Below are 19,304 nucleotides of genomic sequence, written 5' to 3'. Positions count from 1 at the left end.
GAAACCTAAGTAGCTAATTAGAAATGAAATAATGGAATTTTGATAGCTCATTTTGCCTTAAAAGGGTATTTATGTTAGTTGTGTAGACTTAGCCTGAAAGATATAGAAAGCCCTAGAAAATCAATCTGGATGTCTGCATGAAGACTTATAAGGCCAATATACAAGGTCATGTAGCCATTGCAATGTCAAACCTAAATTTCTGTTGGCAGATTACCCATGGTCACCTAAAAAAACTGGCTAAAATTTGGCCTTTGTTGAAAATAATCATCTTTTAGTTTTCCACTTTGATTGGTGCATTTAGTTTGCTGTCAATTAAAGTACTCAATGCCTTTCCCCAAACTGCATATAAAACCTTCATTGGTCAGTGGCCTGTTGGGCCTTTTTCAGAAGTGTGAATATAGGGACCATTTCCAGAACCCTATCGTACTGTCTGGATCGATCTATCTCTGAGGTGATTCTCGCTAAATTGCATTCAGTATAAGTGCGCACGAAAGTTAATTACCCCCTAGCAGCTTCAGTGGGCATGGCAGACATTTAAGCCGCTTAAACTGAATTCAATTTAGCCAGAATCCCTTCAGAGTTAGATCAATCCTTGTAGGTTTATGGGAACCCAGTCTATGAGTGAATGGATGGATGGATGACATTTGGATTGTCCAATTTCTCTGCTTTTAGCAGTCCACACTTAGTTAAAAAATAATATTATGATATATAGTAATTAGCCCCCAAGAATACCTTATAAATTAACTTATTTTGTACACACATTGGATAGACCCTCGGCTGAACCGAATGTCTTTTTCTCATGCTGCTTTTATCATATCAAGAGTTAAACACCAGTTGGGAAAAGCTATTGTTGAACATTACACTCAATTTATATTGAATTAAGATTAGATTTATATCAGTTTTTTTCCAGGTCAAGTATGTGTTTGAAGGTTTTTATTAAACCTTAAGTGAAATATTAACAAACCCATTTGTGCAAGAATGTGACTGACAAATCCACAAGCTTTTGTTCTTCAAGTGCACAGAAATATCCATGTATGTTTTCATTTCCATGTATCTGTGAACCTCAGAGGCTGCACAGTAAATTCTACATCATATGAAGGCTGCTGATAGTAATTTACTGGAAAACTGATTCTCTTTACCAGAAGTTTACTGGGTGATAGCATCATTTCAGTGCTTAAGTTCTTCTCACAATACAGAAATGTGCATAAAATTAGTCCCCCCCTCCCCCCAAAAATGTGAATAACTTGTGAAAAAGATTTCTTCATGGCCCTGGTAAACTGGATTGACCTGTTGCCTGATGTGGAGCATGAATGGGTTATGTTGAAGTGAAGACAAAGGGGACCCTATACATGTGCATAGATCCCCACATGAAAGACATTTCAGCTCATGAATAAGATTTCTCTTCAAGTTTGTATTGTATTTTAGACATGGTCAATTTGAGGGTTGTATGTGTATCTATAGGCATTTTGTAAAGCTCATTGTTTCTAGCCTGACGGGGGAAACCATGAATTATTTATTTTTATTCCTCTCATGTCATCAGGATATGTTGATATGATATGAACTTTACATAAGGCTCTGTGCTAGTCAAGTGATATTTTTAAACCTGTTGTGATGCTGTGAAAATTGAAGTTAAATTCTCTCAAATTGTTCATTTGCAACAGCTGACTAAGAACCTTGAATTTCCATATAAAAATTAACTTGAAATGACTCGGTCTGTTTCTTAAAGCATCATGTTAAAATGTTTTAAAATGCATTTTAAATGACATTTATTGTTATGTTGATTGTAAATCTGGCTGTTAAACCTGTGACTTGCCAAGTTTTCCATATATACTGCTTTAGAGGTTGTTGCGTGCAGTTGCATTAAAGGTCAAAATCAGAATAGAAAAATTACTAACAAAAATGGCAAGAAAGTTTAAAGCACTATTTAGTATTTGATTTTTCTTTCCCATAAAAAAGGAGTGTGATAATTGTCCACAATTGCAATCGCTGTTTTCTATATACTTTACTTTTTATGTATTTTTACACTCATTCAATTTTGATTTAAAACAATTTAAAAGTCAATTGACTTGAAATAATAAGACTTATATATAACTCTCCAGAGCTTGTTATGAAAAAAAAATTTTTTTTTGAGTTGTCTTTTCAACACTGATTTCTGTGACCTTTGCAGAAGGTCATATCACATTTATCCATGTTATACTTTATAAATTCCAAAGCACAGTGGCATGTATCCAAAATTCCAAAAAAGCAGTTGTGGTGTATCTCAACCATGGCTGTGTATGCATACTTTATTGTGCTTTTTATTGTATTAATTACAAATTAGGAATTTTTTTTATTCAGTGAAGATGGTTAAGATGAGTCCAGGACTGAAATATCAAATTGCTTTTGTCTCTGTGGGGGTTAACTGGTGGCTAACGTGCCAACTAGTAATGTTTAGAGGCAGTAACAGTACTAAGATCAATAGATGAATGACCTTGCATATAGAAATTGTAAACCTTTATTGACTTTGTTTGAACTATAGTATGGTTCAACAGTTGTAGTTGAGTTAATAAAATCTGTGTCACTGTTTTCGACAAAAATCATTCAAGTATTGAAATTTGTGATCCCTGTTGTTTTTTTAATCCTCCCCCCTCCCTTCCTCCACACACTTGACAAGGCAAGTGCCTTAACAGCAGGAAGCAAACTTATGGAGATGTTTTGAGAGGGAGGAAGGTCCCCTGTAGAGTACTTTCATGGTATAACTCAGAGATAATGTGGATGTAAAATTTTCTCAACTTTGGAGGTATTCAGCAGGTGTTTTAGTTGATAGAAAAAATAAAAATGACATTATCTTATTGTGGATCAGTTGTACTTCTTTCATCCTAGTAGTTGTGGTCATGATTAAAAATGTTTATTGCTTTTTGTTACTGCATCTGTGATATATTTAGATCAAATGAATGCATTGATAATTAGGCAATTTTCTTTTATTCCAGTCAGCTTGACCTAGTTGGTAGTATGCCCTCTAAAATCTCGGTATGTGCCACTGACGATGTCTACAAAGCCACTAAACAAAAAATGACACTGGCAGAAGAAGAGAGCAAGAAAAATTGGTAAAGATCAATTTCTGCAGCTCACATTTGTTCTACCTGTCTTAGCTTACATTTTACTCTCATTAAATTGTGATGCATTTTAAGGAAAAGGAGTGATAAGACTGCTTCCTTATTGCTTGCACTTTCAGTTTTTTAGCTATTGCTATGAGAAAATTTAACCAGTATATTATTTTTAGTCTTATCATTTGCAGTATTTTACAGAAATGGTATGTTCATCTTTAAAGATCTGCAGGGTTTGCTGTTTTGAAAGGCAAAACAATATTTTTCAGCGCCAAAGAAATTAAGCCAGGTGCACCAAATGTAGGGCGCAAAATCAAGAAAGTGATCAGGGGTGGGGCTGGTGCAATTTACTCAAAAAACAGTGCAAGCAGTAATGGCCCTTCCCATCACAAAACCAGTCCTTCCTACACGTCAGCAGGAACGGGGACGATGGGGAGTAGTTTCAGGGGAGCAGCATCTGTCTCCAAAGCATCTTCATTGGTGTCCAAGTCCAACCCTGCCCTAGGGGGAGCCAGTGGGATCACCAGCAGTTCCAGTGCCAAGTCCTCTTCCAGTAACAGTAATGCTGCAGCTGTGATGACGAATTCTTCGAATTCTAGTAGTTCTTCTAGTAATAGTAAACCTAACTCTGCCATCATGGCATTGCCATACAGGTTAGTAATGCTGGCAGTGGTTAAATGATCATCTTGTATAAAGCACTTTGAAATAAGATATGTGACCCTATTTATCGGAAGCATTATGAAAGTTGCAGATAGGAATTTGTTTTTTAGTCAGCAAAGCAACACTTACTACTATGACATAATTGTTCTTTTGTCATTACTGATGAATCAAGCTATACTGCATCACTTTAAGTGCTATAACTTGAAATGAGCCTGTTTGTGATCAAAGTGCCTTCAGTTACATCAGCTGGGTCAATTTTAAGGGTCAAGTTATTTTAAACTGCATCAAGAACTGGAGGGTCTGTGCATTAAAATACCACACATCATCTCCATTTTGTTTTTCACAAAAAAAAAAAAAAAAGAAAAGAAAAGAAAGACATGGCTGTCACCATTTGATATTACTAGGAAATGTCACATTGTAGCTTTTGCTGAATAGAAAAAGGTACTGGCTAGTTTGTGAAGTGATGCATACTGGGGTCTACAAGGCAAAAGTCAGTGAAAATATTTTGTATAATCCACAGTGAAGGCATGATTACCATATTAAACACCAGCATAGAACTGCTGTTTCTTGTTTAATATTCCAACTGCAGCTGTTTCTTCCTGAAAAAAATCCTTGATCTTTGAATTAAAAAAAAGATAATATTAATAAAAAATGCCATCAATTAAGAAACTTTTGTTAAGTTACATTCTCTTATTGAGTATGAGTTTACACTTATTGACATACAACATCAATTCTTTGTAACATTCTTCTTACATTTCAGAGACAGGGTGATCCATTTATTAGCAGTTCGACCTTACAAAAAACCAGAATTATTAGCTAGATTACAAAAAGGTGAGATTATTTCATTCACTGCAGCTCCATTTTTTATACAAACTCATTCTTTGGAATTTATTATAAATGATACTCCATTGTGTTTGTGTGTGTGCGTGCGTGTGAGTGTGTGTTAATGTATTATTTGCATGCAACTTTTACTTCTACCACAAATGGCGTGAGATGGAAAGAAAGCCAGATGAGTTTTCTCAGGCAGGCTCCCCATCAAAAGAAAGAGATTTTACACATATCAAAATGAATAGATACCATAAGTATTTTCAACCTGTAAGAACTGTTTACAGATAAGCTAGGAGGAAATGGAAATAAATAAGGATTCAATTACAGAAGTAGATATGAATCCGTGTATTTATAATAAATTCATCTCCATTAACTGCTTTTCTCAGGAAAAAGGGAGGGGGGGACCTCAATGCCCATAAAAAATGCACAAAGAAGTTATTACATGAAAATCTATACAATAGTATTAGCTATCTTTGAGGAAAAATGATCATTCTAGCATGAAAAAGCAGTAAAAAAATTATATTGGCATAAATCTATACTGATTGTGAATACAATGAGTGGAATACAGTATTCATTATTATGCTGTACTACATTTATTTTTGAGAATTGTCATTTGAAAATAATATGTTACTCCTAGTGCCCTAGTGTAGTTGACAAAAAAATTATCCTCGCAAAAAAAAAAAAAAAAAAGGCCAGTAGTGGTAATGGAAAAATAATTACCTAAGTTAAGAGAGGAAATAAGAGAAGGAACCTGTTAAGACTAATTGAGGAAATGGGTTTCTGGAAAAACAGGTGGCTGGAAGTAGTCCACCGTGAGCTGTTGCATGTAGAACAGTGGGTGTTCTGTTCCTTATGATTGAATAAAGATACTAAGGTAAAGGGTCATAGCTGGCTTCCACTATTGACATCCATGAACATGCCAAAGTGAGCTGAACTGCTGTAAAGCATTTCTCTAAGTATGCATAATGTGAAACATCTGTGTGGACATGTATACCCTTTGTTGTTGATAACTTGGTCCAAAAATTTCCAAGTCTGCAAGATTTTCATAAGATGGGTGAATTTGATAATGCGCCTCCTGCTGGGCTCTAGGTGTTCAGTTTCAAGTATACATAGGCAGCATTGCATTTTTCTTGGCAACCACTAGCAACAGGTCCATGGTGCTGGGTTTACATAGATAAAGAAATTGGTTCTGTTGGTTTGGTGACGACCCATTCCACTGCTGACCCTCTTGATGGTCAGTGCCCAGTCAAAAGGGGCTTGGTTATCTTTCTATGATAGCATTACCGTATTTTGTCATGTGGGTGCATTTGCAGATTTATTTATTTAGCTTACACAACTGAAATGCCAGAAATTCAGTTTATGTTAGCTGCTAGTTGTAAAAAGTCTTTATGTATATTGTCATGAATTGGAGCATAGTAGTCTTCAGCTGACCGTGCTTCAAATCTTGATTTAGCTTTCAAACGTCTGTAAAGTAGCTGAAAATAAAAGGATAATCAATATGGTATAAGGCGCGTTATACAAAAAAAAAAAAAGATGCCTGTAAGCTGATAATTGTTATATATGTAATTTGGGGATATAGAAAAAAATACCTTTGCGGTAATGTGTAGGAGGTGTTCAGGGTTGGATGGAAAGGTAGAAATGTTTATTGTTCTTACCAAGTCTGCTTGATTGCACTCGCTACCTGTTGAAAATTGCTTTTGCTAAAGATCATATTTTGCATAAATAAGTTAAATGGCGATGACCCATTCCACTGCTGACCCTCTTGATGGCCAGTGCCCAGTCAAAAGGGGCTTGGTTATCTTTCCATAATTATGCCACCAGCTCAACATCTCCCTTTCTCTCAGTAAATTAATTATACAAACGATAAGAATATTTTATGTTATTTACACTTCCATATTTTTAGACAATGTTGTATTTGTGAAAGAGAACCCTATAACTCATAAGGTTTTCTAAAAAAATACTTTTATATATAATTTTTTTTTCAGATGGTATTAAAGAAAAAGACAAGAATTCATTAGGTTCCATATTACAGCAAGTAGCTCACTTTTCCCCAAGGGAAAATACATATACTTTAGCTAAACATCTATATGATAGTGTGAAACCAGACTGGCCATTTTATACAGAAACAGACAAGCAGCTATTGAAAAGGTAAAAAATCTTGGAAAAAAAAACATGAGATACAGTGACTTACGTACTTATCTTGCAGTGCAATTGTAGTAAATTGAGATGATATTCAATCAGTATTTGAAGATTTATCAATGGTTATTAGTGTAATTGATATATGATATTAGATTCTGTGCAACTATACACAAGCAGACAACTTGCATTTACAGAAAACATTTACAAAAAAAATTAATGCTTTCGGATAATTAAATAGCATAAATTAATTGGTTTTTGTTGCTATATTTCAGGCGTAGGCCGCATGAAAGCAATGGCACTCCCACAAGATCTCCATCTGTATCCCCAACTAGTACTGCTCATAGTCCACCCTCTTCACAGGTTAGTCAACACAGGTCATTTTTTTTGTCTTGGCTGCTTGGTAACACAGTCCACCTTGTCTTGGATGCTTGGTAACACAGGCCACCTTGTCTTGATTGTTTGGTAAGACAGGCCACCTTGTCTTGGTTGCTTGGTAACATGGGCCACCTTGTCTCGGTTGCTTGGTAACACAATGCACCTTGTCTTGGTTGCTTGGTAACAGGTCACCCTGAGGCAACTTTATATAAAAATGGTAATTTCTTTTTACTTTCAGAAAAGAGGCAGTAGTAGCAGCATCAGTGAGTTAGACCAGCCTAGTAAAAAACAGAGAATAGCCCATTCTTCCAGCAAGGCTACTGTCAATGGTCATTATAGTCCAGACAAATATGAAGTGACCACAACTACTCCAGATTCCAGCCATATTAAGACAGATGAAGGTAGGAAGTCAAATGACAGACATGGTGCAAACAACAATCGCAGCATACAAGTAGGCGGTCAAAAGGAATTGCCATTCATAATATTTTAAAACATATTTTTATAACTCAATAAAAAATTTACCACATAACATAAATAATAATTGCAGTGAATTGGCAGTCTTTCAACACTGCAGTAGAAATGTGCAGTTATTCTATTGTTTGATAATACATGATGCTCTGTATTTAGTGTCATTCAGTTAACTTCTCTCTTATTTTGAACTACCAGTTGGCTGTCTTCAGGTTACCGTTATAACTCCATAAAACTTGGCCTAAGTAGTTGCATTTTTTTGTGGAGAGAGGCACTTGTGAGGTTAAACAAGAGTTTACATAAAAAATACATTAACTCTGATTTGGTTTCTTATGTTGTGACATACCTTTGTTGTTTTTTGATGCAGGCTTTGCCAGGAAAAAAAGCACCAGCTCTTACTGCACACTTATTTAATGGATTTTGTCTAGGAACTTTTCCATTAAAATGTCAAAACAAGGAGGGCTTTTATTTTTTTCTGTGTTTAGATTGGTTCTTAACAAAATTCAGATATGGTTCACAAAATGTAAACAGTTTTGCTATTTGAAAACAGAAATATTATCAAAAGTGGTTGCTATTTTGATGTATAACAGTTTTTTTCTTCTTTTAAAGAGAACAAAGGAAGCAGTCGGGCCTTAGCTTCATCCACCTCAGACACCCCAGACTACATCCTGTAAGCAGACAAGATTTACTGTGAAAGCATATTCTTTTCCTGATTTTTTCCATATTTTAAGTTTTATGAGTGCAGTTTAGTTATGTCTTTTCTCCCCCTTGTCAGCTATCTAAGTTTTCAACTTTTATTTATGAAAAATTTTAATTCAAGCTCACAACTAGAAGCTATATGGATAGAATAGATCATTCACAAGTTTGTCTTGCATACAAGGGCATTACAAGGACATTACATTTACAGATAGTTGAAAATTGTGATAATGAATGTGCATTTAAGACAGTTGAAACTGTAGTTGCTGATACTTTTATACTTTCCAGTCAGTACACCATGATCAACTCCCAAGAGCAGCGGAGGAGGTACAAGGAGGACTTCAACCAACAGTACGACCACTACAGGGGGATACATGCTAGTGTGGAGAAAGTTTCCAAGAAGTTCCGAGAGCTCCAAGAACAGCTCTACAAGTCCAAACCTGGCACAGAGGAGTATGAGGTGAATGTTTCAACATATCCTAACCTCTAAGATGATTTGACACACGAAATGAGTGAATGTTCATGTAAAGGGGCATCACATGGACATTTAAATAAGAACACTGAGAAGTTGATATAGGATATTTATAATGGTTTTGCCAAGTTTTTGTACATTTCCAAATAGCAATCTATTTGGAGTTCATAAAGAATCATCTTCAGTACACAATGTTGGTGTTACAAATTTGAAGAGTTATTTGGAAAGTGTATTAACATAAAAATGCTATATGTCAGAGGGGATTACCTTTCCAAATTTATCCTTTTGGCAAGTGGTTGAACTGATGATATCTTCATTATCATATAATGCTTTTATCACTGGACTGTAGGTCCCACATCAAGGGGAGGGAGATACTTTGACAAGTGTTTCTAAAAAATGCTGTTTAAACCAGGCACAGAAGACTGTGATAAACATTGATTTGATTCTGAAAAACATTAATTTCGAGGAGATGGCAAACTATTATTAATTTTTTAAATGTTATATGAATATATGAGCACAGCAAATAGTCAGTGCAAGGTATTCTCCCTGCTTACATAAGAACTTAGTTGCTCTTGTCTGACCTTGAATTTGTCATTTTTATTGTTGATTAAGTTGCATCAATGTTTCTGGTGATACTCTAATTTGATAATGCTGCTCTTCATGTTGTCTTATATTGTACTGTGAACTGTTATTCTAATTGGTTGTCCATTAAAGTTAGATAGATAGTTACAGATGCATTAGATGGTTTATTTATTCAGTATTTTATTATTTACATTTCATAATGTTTGCCATTTAAAATTGAATTTTCATTTAAAAATTTTATTTTTGCAGAAAATCCGTGACAAAATCTACAGAGAATACAAGGGCATGAAGAATGACTCAAAATACATGGAAGAGAAGAAGGAAGTTGACTACTTGCACACTAAACTAGGACACATTAAACGATTAATACAGGAATATGACCAGTCCCTTCATGAAGACTCCTAGCTCTGGTCCTTTTTCTCAACACCTGACCAATAGATGGCACTGTATGTCAGGGTCTTGTCATGACATATCTAATATGACCAACAATGGATACAATCTCTGCTGAAAGAAAACTTCTTGATCCTTACATTTTTTGCCTAAACCCCTGCAAAGGAGTTATTAAGTATGAATTGAAATCACCCCAAAAAGAACCCTCCATTACACCACATTGCTATAGCTGCTAAAGTGAGTTAAATCTGTGATATACACTTCTTGTAGAGATAAAGTTATGATATAAGTCGTAAAATCACCCATGCAGGTTATATTCGTAACAGATATTTCCAGGACATTATTTTGAGGTGCTTTGTATATGTAACATTAACTTTGTGCATTGGCTCATAGAGCTCAAGATTACATGTATTTTTTTTTATTATTGCACATTCTATGATTGCTCTTGTTCATTGGGAGGCAGAAGATATCACGAATAGGTTTCATATATCAAATGTTGGAATTTTAGTACATTTCTTAAACTTCAGATACTAACTTACAGGTTGAATTCATCTGATCAGGTAGCATAATCTTTTTTACAGCAATGTGAAGTCTCTATTTACAAACTGACTGTGAAGATGCTCATAATTTTCGTTTCATTTTTATGTGTAATGATGGGTAGTGTATCTGTCTGCAACTTTGTGAACAAGCAGCCCACTATAAATCACCAGGGATGAAATGTAGCCCCATTTTATTTCAGTATTAATATGCAAAAAAAACTTAACTTGTAAATGTATTTCCATACACATTAAATAAGCAAAAGGTTAGAACAAATGACAGATTATGGAGTTCTATTTAAAAGTTAAATTCAATCTACGGTTGAAGTTTGTGTTATTATGTTCATTTAATGATTGGTTCTTTTTTCTGTTTAATATGTGTATGCAGTTTAACACCATAAAAGTATTTATTTCTTTTATTGTTGCAGCTTTTTGTTGGAATGGCTGTGGACCAAGTTGTCTTGCTTTTTTTGTCTCTCTCACTGTGTGAGAAGTGCTCTTTTTGTTGTAACTGCCACAATCAAAGAAGTAAAATTATTAGTAAAAAAAATTAAACACATGCCAAATGTGAATTATTTTGTGATCAATATCACAATATTGATATTATTTTTTCCTATAAGCAGGCTTTGCCCTTCTTTTGGGAATATTGTCCAAACGATGTAAACAGATAGTTTGAATTGAAAATTGACTTGTTTGGAATGATAACCCTCTTTATTGTTGCACAGAAATCTTATCCATCATTGTTTGAACTGCTGCACTGTGTACGAAGACTTTTAGGCTTGGATTGTGAAATTCTACATTCTTCTGGGCATGTAACAAAATTTTAAAGAACGAGTATGACGTATATTTCATATCTTTCATAAAGCAGTTTTGACAAAATCAGTGAGTTGATTTTACCCAGTTTGTACACATTGTAGCAGGTATTTCAGTATTATGTGGAGAAACATTGTTTGGAGAGGTCTCTGTTCAAAACTGACATCAAATGATTGGTCATTTGCCCCATCTTTGGTTTTGCTTGCTTACTTTTAATTATTTTTTTTTTTCACTTTAAAAACAAAAAAAATTATATATATATATATACTCATGTTCATCAGTTCTTCTAAGAATAAGAGGTTCTTAGAAGTGTGAAGACCTGGAAAGTAGAATCGCAAGTGACTAAGCACCCATTTCAGGAGGAATTTCCCTTTAAGTGTGGTGTAATTTTCACTTTGTTGAAAATAATTTTAGATGTAAGAACTGTCCTAACATATGCAGAAAGTTATCAATTCATGTATGTAAATACAACAAATCTGTAACATATTCTAGGAATGCTTTTTGTGTAGCCGGTTTGAACCCCACTTGGAAAATGTACCATACACAAAATCTAAATGGCTTTATATGTCAAGCTAATTTTAGGACTAAATTATCACATTTGTCTTTATTATGATAGATATAATGTGGGGGCAAAATAGAGAGATGTTAAGGCATTAGTCCTAAAATATGTTGTATTTTTGCAGTTGTAGATTTATTCTGTGATTTTGACAGGCTGTTCTTATAGACATTTCGAGCAAGTATCTTCAGAAACACATTGCTGAATGTCAAGGGCATTTACTGCCATTACTCTAGCACTGCATCAAATTGCAACCTTTGTATCTTTTCATGGGTACCAAAAAAAAACTTTGAAAAACTGCTCATTCTTGATTTAAGAAATGGTGCATTTCCATTTTGTTCTTGCCAGGTGCTCTCCAGAAGGACAGTGATTTCCACAAACAACGGTACTGGATATTTAGTGAAGAAATTTAAGAATGTACTTGATAATCTTGACAAAGTTATTGTAAATACCTTAACATATTAAGTAAAAAACTTCTTTGGGGAGGGGGATATTCAAGTGCAACAGGGGAAGGTATTTTAGACATGAAAAATGGTTGTACACAAAAATTATGTGTTTTTATTTACATCACTAGATCTAAAAGTCTCCATATGATTGAGAAATTGAGAGTTGAGAAATCTATGTGAATTGCCTGACAGTATCATAGAACTAGTCACTTGCACCAATTCTATATTGACTTCACAATTTACATATTTCAGAAGGCACTCATTACTTTAAGCATTTTGAATATTTAAATTTCGTGCAGCATAAGCCATAAATTGTAGAGTGAAATCAAAATTTGCAGAATTATTTGTGTATTTATTTCATTTTTAATTAGCTATATTTTACATGGCTATATTCTGTAAACAAAGTTACAGTTATTCTGAATATTGCAATTCTTAGCATTCTAGTTGGAAAATAATTTTTAAATCCTTATTATATTTTGTACTAGATAAACATTTGAACCAAAAAGCAGAAAATATCCCTTTTGGTATGAGTTACCAAAGTGGAATTCACTAACAGACAAATTTCCTGCCAGATAATGCCCATGCCCAATGGCAGCAGTAGTGAAAAAGAAGAACAAATTAAGTTTTCAAAAGAGAAAAGGCAACAAGTCTTGCTAAGACTATTCTTAGTGTAATACTTCATGTGAAGTACCAGTGATAGATGATCCTATGGAGAGCACCAGCATAGTGTAAAATGCATTTATATGGAAGAGAAACTGTGCAATCTATTTGACTCTGGCCCTCAATTTTGTTGTATTTTTCTGTACAACATGGTTGTGTTGCAGGACCGATATTCCCAATAATGTGAGCAATAAACAAAAGCTTACTTTGCAAATGAATATTATGAGTTGCAATTTTATTTTTCTTAACAGTATTTGTTCATTTAAAATGTTTGATCAAATTATGGATTAAACTTTTATTTGTAGCATCTTTGTCCTTCCCCCAGGTATATTCCCATTTCCAATTTTTTCAGGGGCGGGGGGGGGGGTGTTGTCAACTGAATTATTCAGTTATATCTGCAATAATTGTACCAACAATTTGGTGTGGACACAATGTTAAAAATGAGTCTGGTAAAGTGAGTCCTTAAATAAAAAGGATTACCATTTATATTTATAACCAGAAATTATACATGAAATGGTGAACTGAGACAGTTCAAGGGAAACAATTGCTTTATAGTAATTATCATATAGTAGAACAAGGCAGCAAAGCTGTCAAATGTACAGACAAAAAACAGAAAATAAAGATGCAAAATAGGTCATTTTGTCAATTTTGATGCAATAATAAATAATGCTTATAATAGCACTGTCAGTCAACACTGAATTTTAATCATGCACAACAGGTAAAATGGTCAATAACATGAGCGGACCCAGAGATATTTTCTGACAGTATTCCAAAGTATCTATTTTGATCCATCCTCCATTTTGATGGTCTTCCAACAGAAGAAAAAATAGATACCAGGCAATATAAACTTAATAACCTGACTGTCTTCCGGAAGTCCCAGAAGATGGTCTCAATCTACCCTTTCAATAAGATTAGTTTCAGGACCATGAGAGTTCAAATTCACATGATGTAAGTCTTAATATTTGAAAAATGATGACAGTGCATAAAATAATATTACATAAGTAACATAATGTTTAAAGACATAAAAAACAATACAACTGCTTATGTGGAAAAACAGAAATGTCAGAGTCTCAGGCGGATGAGAGTTTAAAGTCACAAATGCAAGTGTTTGAGAAAAAATTATAAAGGAAAACAACAAAACTAGAAAAGCACTCCGAGAGTGCAGACCTCTGCCAAGGTAGCAATTGTTGATTATTATTGATTTTTGTCCTCTTTGGCCCACTTCTGACAGTTCCTGAAAATTTCAGCAAAATCGGTCCATAACTTTTTGAGTTATGTTGATGACAAACAGGGGTGAAAATATAACCTCCTTGGCAGAGGTAAATATAATTCCAATGAAGCTGCTATTCAAACTTTTAATCTTTCAGTTTGATATATATATATATATATATATATATATATATATATATATATAAAACTTATTTGCAATATTAAACAAAATTTACCTGCATAATTATCACTGCTTCCTTATTATTAATCTAGCAGAGAGCTTAACCTATGGGAGTTTACAGGGAAATATCAACAAGTGTGCTTTATGTAATCTCAAATCACAAGTGTGCTTTATGTAGCCTATCAATTAGGCAAATTACTTTATAACTGAAATTAGCGAAGTGATACCCAAGGGAAATTTATAGACTGACCCTCTCAAAGGTCTTTCAGGCCCATAAGTCACAACTTAAGAAGAGCACAAAACAATAATGCACAAAATAGGAGACTACCACTTCTGATGCAATAATACATTATGTTTAACTGCACAGTCAACATCAAATTTTAATTTTGCACAACAGGTAACACCGATGAGAGTAAAAGCATAAGGCTTCAGGCCCATCAGAGTTCAAGTTTATACTTAGAAAGTGCCAGAATAAGAAAAATGAAATTTCACACAAAATTGCATTAAATTCAATAATAAATGATAACCCAACTGACCTGGCTTTCTAATTTGAACTGCATGCCAATCCTAAAAATCATACTCTTAAGTTAAATATAATAATAAATAACACAGTTTTCTTTTCATAATGTTTGCAGTAGCAGTGCAAAAAAGATTATTGTCAATTTTGATGTAACATTACATAATAAATTATAGAATAATTATCACCAATTTTTGATTATTGACTATAAATAGCATGAACATGTAGAAAATTTGATTACCATCCGGCTTCATGTCCATGGGAGCTCCAAGTCCCACAATGAATATGCCAAAAAGATAATGAATATTTCACTAAAATGAATAACTTCCAGAAAAAGAAGCCCATTAGACTGCTTTTCCAACTTGGGCTGCATTTTAGTCCTGTGTTTCTTTTTTGAAAGTTTGACAATCATAACGATTCTGTACAATTACTAACATGATATGAATAACCCTATTGAGTTTGAGAATAATAAGGCACTGTTATTCATCTTTAGCATTAATGTAAGCGTTACACAAATTTTTTTTTGTAAACTTATTTTCCATATTAAATAACATTTATCTGCATAATAATCATCGATTCCTAATTATGTGACACAGTTAAGAAAGCTAAACCGATGGGACTTTACAATGAAATCTCAATGTGTGTTTATGTAATCTCATTTAATACCCACTTGAAAATTAATTAAGCAAATTATTTTATAACCCTGAAATAACTTGAAAATCAATTAAGCAAATTATTTTATAACCCTGAATTAACTGCCTACTATCCATATACATTTATTGCACCAAATAGCACTGTACTGCATTGCTTTCAAAACAGAAAACAATTACGATGGTTTTCCAACACAAGCTGCACTTCACTCTTTTCAGTAAGGTTGATTATCATAAGTAACATGGTTTTCCCTTAATCGCTATCCTGGCAGCAGTGTCCAAAATAGGGTTTTCTTTAACTTTCATGCAATATAACATAATACTTAACAGCATAATGACCATCAAATTTTTTATAAAAAAATAAAAGTATCATGGATATTCAGAAAATGTGATATGGAAAGGTCTCCAAGGACATGGAAGTTAGGGTCACACTTTCAAAATGCCAAAATGTTAACAAGAGATAACTGTACTGAAATGATTTTCTTTCCATTTTCAACACCTTTTTTACATAAAACCATCATCAATTAACTGTCATTTTTAAATGATCAACTAGGAAAATTGTTGACATAGGAAAAATATCAATAGAACAATTTATAATGTCCAATTAGCTCCATTTGGAGATTCTGAACATAGTGAATGATTGAATCTGACGAACTGCAATGATGAGTTCCTTTCCATTTTTGATACTTTATTACACAATGCAGGATAATAGGTTTACCGTCATTTTTATATAATCAACTAACAATATTGTTAAGAAGCAGAAAATGTTAAAACAACACTTTAACATATCCAATTAGTACCGTTATGAGACTGTTAACATGCTTAAGAATTAAATCTGAAGAAAAACCACTTATATACAAAAAGGCTAATAACTTCATCAAAACTTAACTGATCAAGCTTATTTTCAAACTTGATCTGTATACTGGTCAGATTGATCACTCCTGTGAGTTGCAAGACAAAAGGCTGATTGGTTTTCCTTAAAATGCGTTATCAGTGTTGCATGTATGCTGAATAAAGGGAAAAAAACAGCATTACTTTTGTAAAAATAGTCCAATCATGCCAATTTTCAAACTTGACCTGCGTATAATAAATATTCACCAGTTCTGTAAATTTCAATCCAAGGAAAGGAAAAACATTTTTACACTTATCATGTTATCGGTGTTATAAAAGTGCTGAAAAAATTGAAAAAAAAAAAAAAAAAAAAAAAACAGGATAACTTCCATAAAAATTGTCCGATCTTGCTGATTTTCAAACTTGACCTGTGTATTATGAATATTCATTAGTTCTGTAAGTTTCAAGCCAAATGAAAAAACAGTTTTCCACTTATTGTGTTATCAGTGCTGCATATATATGCTGAAAAAAGTGAAAAAACAGCATAAATTCCCTAACAATAATCGAATCATGCTGATTTTCGAACTTGACTTGCGTATTATGAATATTTATCAGTTCTACAAGTTTCAAGCCAAAAGGTAAATTGGTTTTCCACTTATGGTGTTATCGGTGCTGCATATATGCTGAAAAATAGTGAAAAAACAGCATAAATTCCCTAAAAATGACCCAATCATGCTGATTTTCGAACTTGACCTGTGTATTATGAATATTAATCAGTTTTGTAAGTTTCAAGCCAAAAGGTAGGATGGTTTTCCACTTATGGTGTTATCGGGGTTGCATATATGCTGAAAAAAGTGAAAAAAACAGCATAAATTCCCTAAAAATGACACGATCATGCTGATTTTCGAACTTGACCTGCGTATTATGAATATTCATCAGTTCTGTAACTTTCAAGCCAAAAGGTAAAATGGTTTTTCACTTATCGTGTTATCAGTGCTGCATATATGCTGAAAAAAGTGAAAAAACAGCATTAATTCCCTAAAAGTGACCCGATCATGCTGATTTTCAAACTTGACCTGCGTATTATGAATATTCATCAGTTTTGTAAGTTTCAAGTCAAAAGGTAAAATGGTTTTCCACTTATCGTGTTATCAGTGCTGCATATATGCTGAAAAAAGTGAAAAAACAGCATAAATTCCCTAAAAGTGACCCGATCATGCTGATTTTCGAACTTGACCTGCGTATTATGAATATTCATCAGTTCTGTAAGTTTCATACCAAAAGAAAAAACAGTTTTCCATTTATCGTGTTATCGGTAAAAGTGCACGGCGACGGCGACGACGGCGACGACGGCGACAGCGACGACGGCGACGGCGACGACAGACGCAGATGATGGCTATATGTACAGACACATCTGTGTCTGTACATAAAAATAAACACTACAAAATATCTTACAAACTCCTGCTACAAAATGCAAATTTACAGGCATTAGAAACTTCTAGATTGCATGACACTTTAAAATTTCGGAAATGAAATACTGGCAACTCGAATGGGTGTTTGAATTTTAAGAGAGTTAATGTTTCTAAACCTTAAAACAGAAGACTGCTGTTTTTCACCAGTTTGTTCTTAACTACTGTTATATCATCATTTGTGGTCATTTAAGTAGTATACTAGCAGAGAGAATGTAACATACAACTGGAAAAAGATTAGCACCAGTATGAAAGCATAATTCAAGCTGTGCTTTGACTGCAAAGTCCAAAAATACACTTCACAACACTAAAACACTTTGGTTTAAATTCATTTAGGCTATATTGGGTATTAGATATATTGGATTATAATTCAGTTTTCCATTTGCTTAGTACACTGCAGTATGGTTCCCTTCATTTCAATATTCCCAGCTGTGTTTGTATGTAAATCTTTAAAAAAATTGAGACAGCTAAATATGGTAATGCTGTTAACTATCAACTTAACTACATATACTATAAACAAATATTTAAGACTACATGCATTTTCTAGAAGACTATTTGCAAAATTACACCCTTATGTGATATGACAGTAATATTAATTGATGGATTCCCTCTGTTTGATGGTGTGTGTTTGTGTGTGCATTTTTGTGTATACTGACCACAAATCCTTCACAAAAAAGTACAATACTTAGAGTAGGTTTATGAACGATTCTATATTAATTATATTCTTGGTATTCAGACAAAGTAACAAATAACATTTACTTCTAAGCAGACTACCTGTGAGCCTCTAAAAGGGATTTTTCAAAAATTGTCACAGAGAACCAGTTTTAGATGAAACAATATACTTAGTATACACATGGCTGCCAATGAGAACTTCTATTCCCATTGCTCTAATGAAAATAAAATGTCCAAACCACATGTGGACAGGTGCATTAAGATTCAGGAGGAGGTTCAGATTGGCTGTCCTTTTTTTGTTATACATATAGTAACTTTAACATATAGCACTTTAGTGCATGTAATTACCAAGCAAGACCTGACGGATGGATGCATATTGTTAACTCCTACCAAATTACTGAAACATAATACAGATGGTGTTTTAGCCATAAAGCTATTTATGTGATGGAAATAACCAGTAAGACCCCAACATGACAAGGCTTTAGTCACTTGTTTTAGTTATTAGTTTTAGTCCTTTGTTTGCTCCTATATGAACAGTTTTTATGCCATATAGAGTCAAAAGGAAAAAGAAAAAAAAACAAAAAAAAACAGGATAAATGCCTCTACATAGAACCCATGATATTTGTTTGATGGGTCCTTGTCACTACAAAGTTCCTCTACTGCAATCTATTTTGGATTCCTCTACTGCAATCTAGTTTGATTATGTTTATCCATGAGATAAGCAGACAAAATATTCTTGGGGCTGATACATGTACTTATAAAAAGATTTATATCTGCAAAATAAGCTTGGAGCTCCTCAATGTTTTTTTTTCTTGTCTGCCTTTTCCTCTTGGTGTCAGGTCAACACATGCAGGGATGAGGAAGAAGATGAACTAGAGGATGGATTACTAAGAAAAACTGCATAATCATGGAGTGCCTGAAAATAAAATTTGTACACTTTTTTGAACCATTTCCAATGATGTGACGCAGTGTGAAAAACCCACATCATTTCAAGTAGATCCTACAAACTAAAGTGTTCATTGATTAACTAATGTTAAATTGGCAAAAAAATGAAAGTTTGCAATTTCT

The 19,304-nt window shown here is 33.7% G+C and overlaps 2 protein-coding genes across 6 annotated transcripts in view; one reads left to right on the top strand and one right to left on the bottom strand.

Moving 5' to 3' along the window:
* The window catches only part of LOC106170956 (RNA polymerase II elongation factor ELL), a 22,914-nt gene extending 9,989 nt beyond the window's left edge, over window positions 1–12,925 (top strand). Inside the window, exons 4-12 of one of the 2 annotated variants that reach the window (XM_087009674.1) lie at window positions 2,970–3,086; window positions 3,356–3,739; window positions 4,507–4,577; window positions 6,560–6,722; window positions 6,986–7,073; window positions 7,327–7,484; window positions 8,167–8,226; window positions 8,541–8,712; window positions 9,556–12,925. In XM_087009674.1, coding sequence (XP_086865800.1) covers window positions 2,970–3,086; window positions 3,356–3,739; window positions 4,507–4,577; window positions 6,560–6,722; window positions 6,986–7,073; window positions 7,327–7,484; window positions 8,167–8,226; window positions 8,541–8,712; window positions 9,556–9,711 — 1,369 coding nt within the window. In that variant the 3' untranslated portion in view covers window positions 9,712–12,925. Of the gene's footprint in view, window positions 1–2,969; window positions 3,087–3,355; window positions 3,740–4,506; window positions 4,578–6,559; window positions 6,723–6,985; window positions 7,074–7,326; window positions 7,490–8,165; window positions 8,227–8,540; window positions 8,713–9,555 lie in introns of both variants that reach the window. The other variant, XM_013551025.3, reaches the window with a different exon arrangement.
* Window positions 11,262–19,304, bottom strand: part of LOC106176231 (uncharacterized) — a 20,615-nt gene continuing 12,572 nt past the window's right edge. For all 4 annotated transcript variants that reach the window (XM_013558524.3, XM_087009468.1, XM_013558525.3 and 1 more), the window contains one exon: window positions 11,262–19,152. In XM_013558524.3, the coding sequence (XP_013413978.2) occupies window positions 19,072–19,152 (81 nt within the window). In that variant the 3' untranslated portion in view covers window positions 11,262–19,071. The remainder of the gene's footprint in view (window positions 19,153–19,304) is intronic.

The sequence above is a fragment of the Lingula anatina genome, chromosome 1 (genome assembly GCF_051362555.1).
Source record: "Lingula anatina isolate TDL-2025a chromosome 1, LinAna3.0, whole genome shotgun sequence".
In the NCBI taxonomy this organism is placed as follows: Eukaryota; Metazoa; Brachiopoda; class Lingulata; order Lingulida; family Lingulidae; genus Lingula; species Lingula anatina.
Note: the sequence above shows the minus strand (reverse complement) of the source record. Positions and strands in the feature narration are given on the sequence as shown.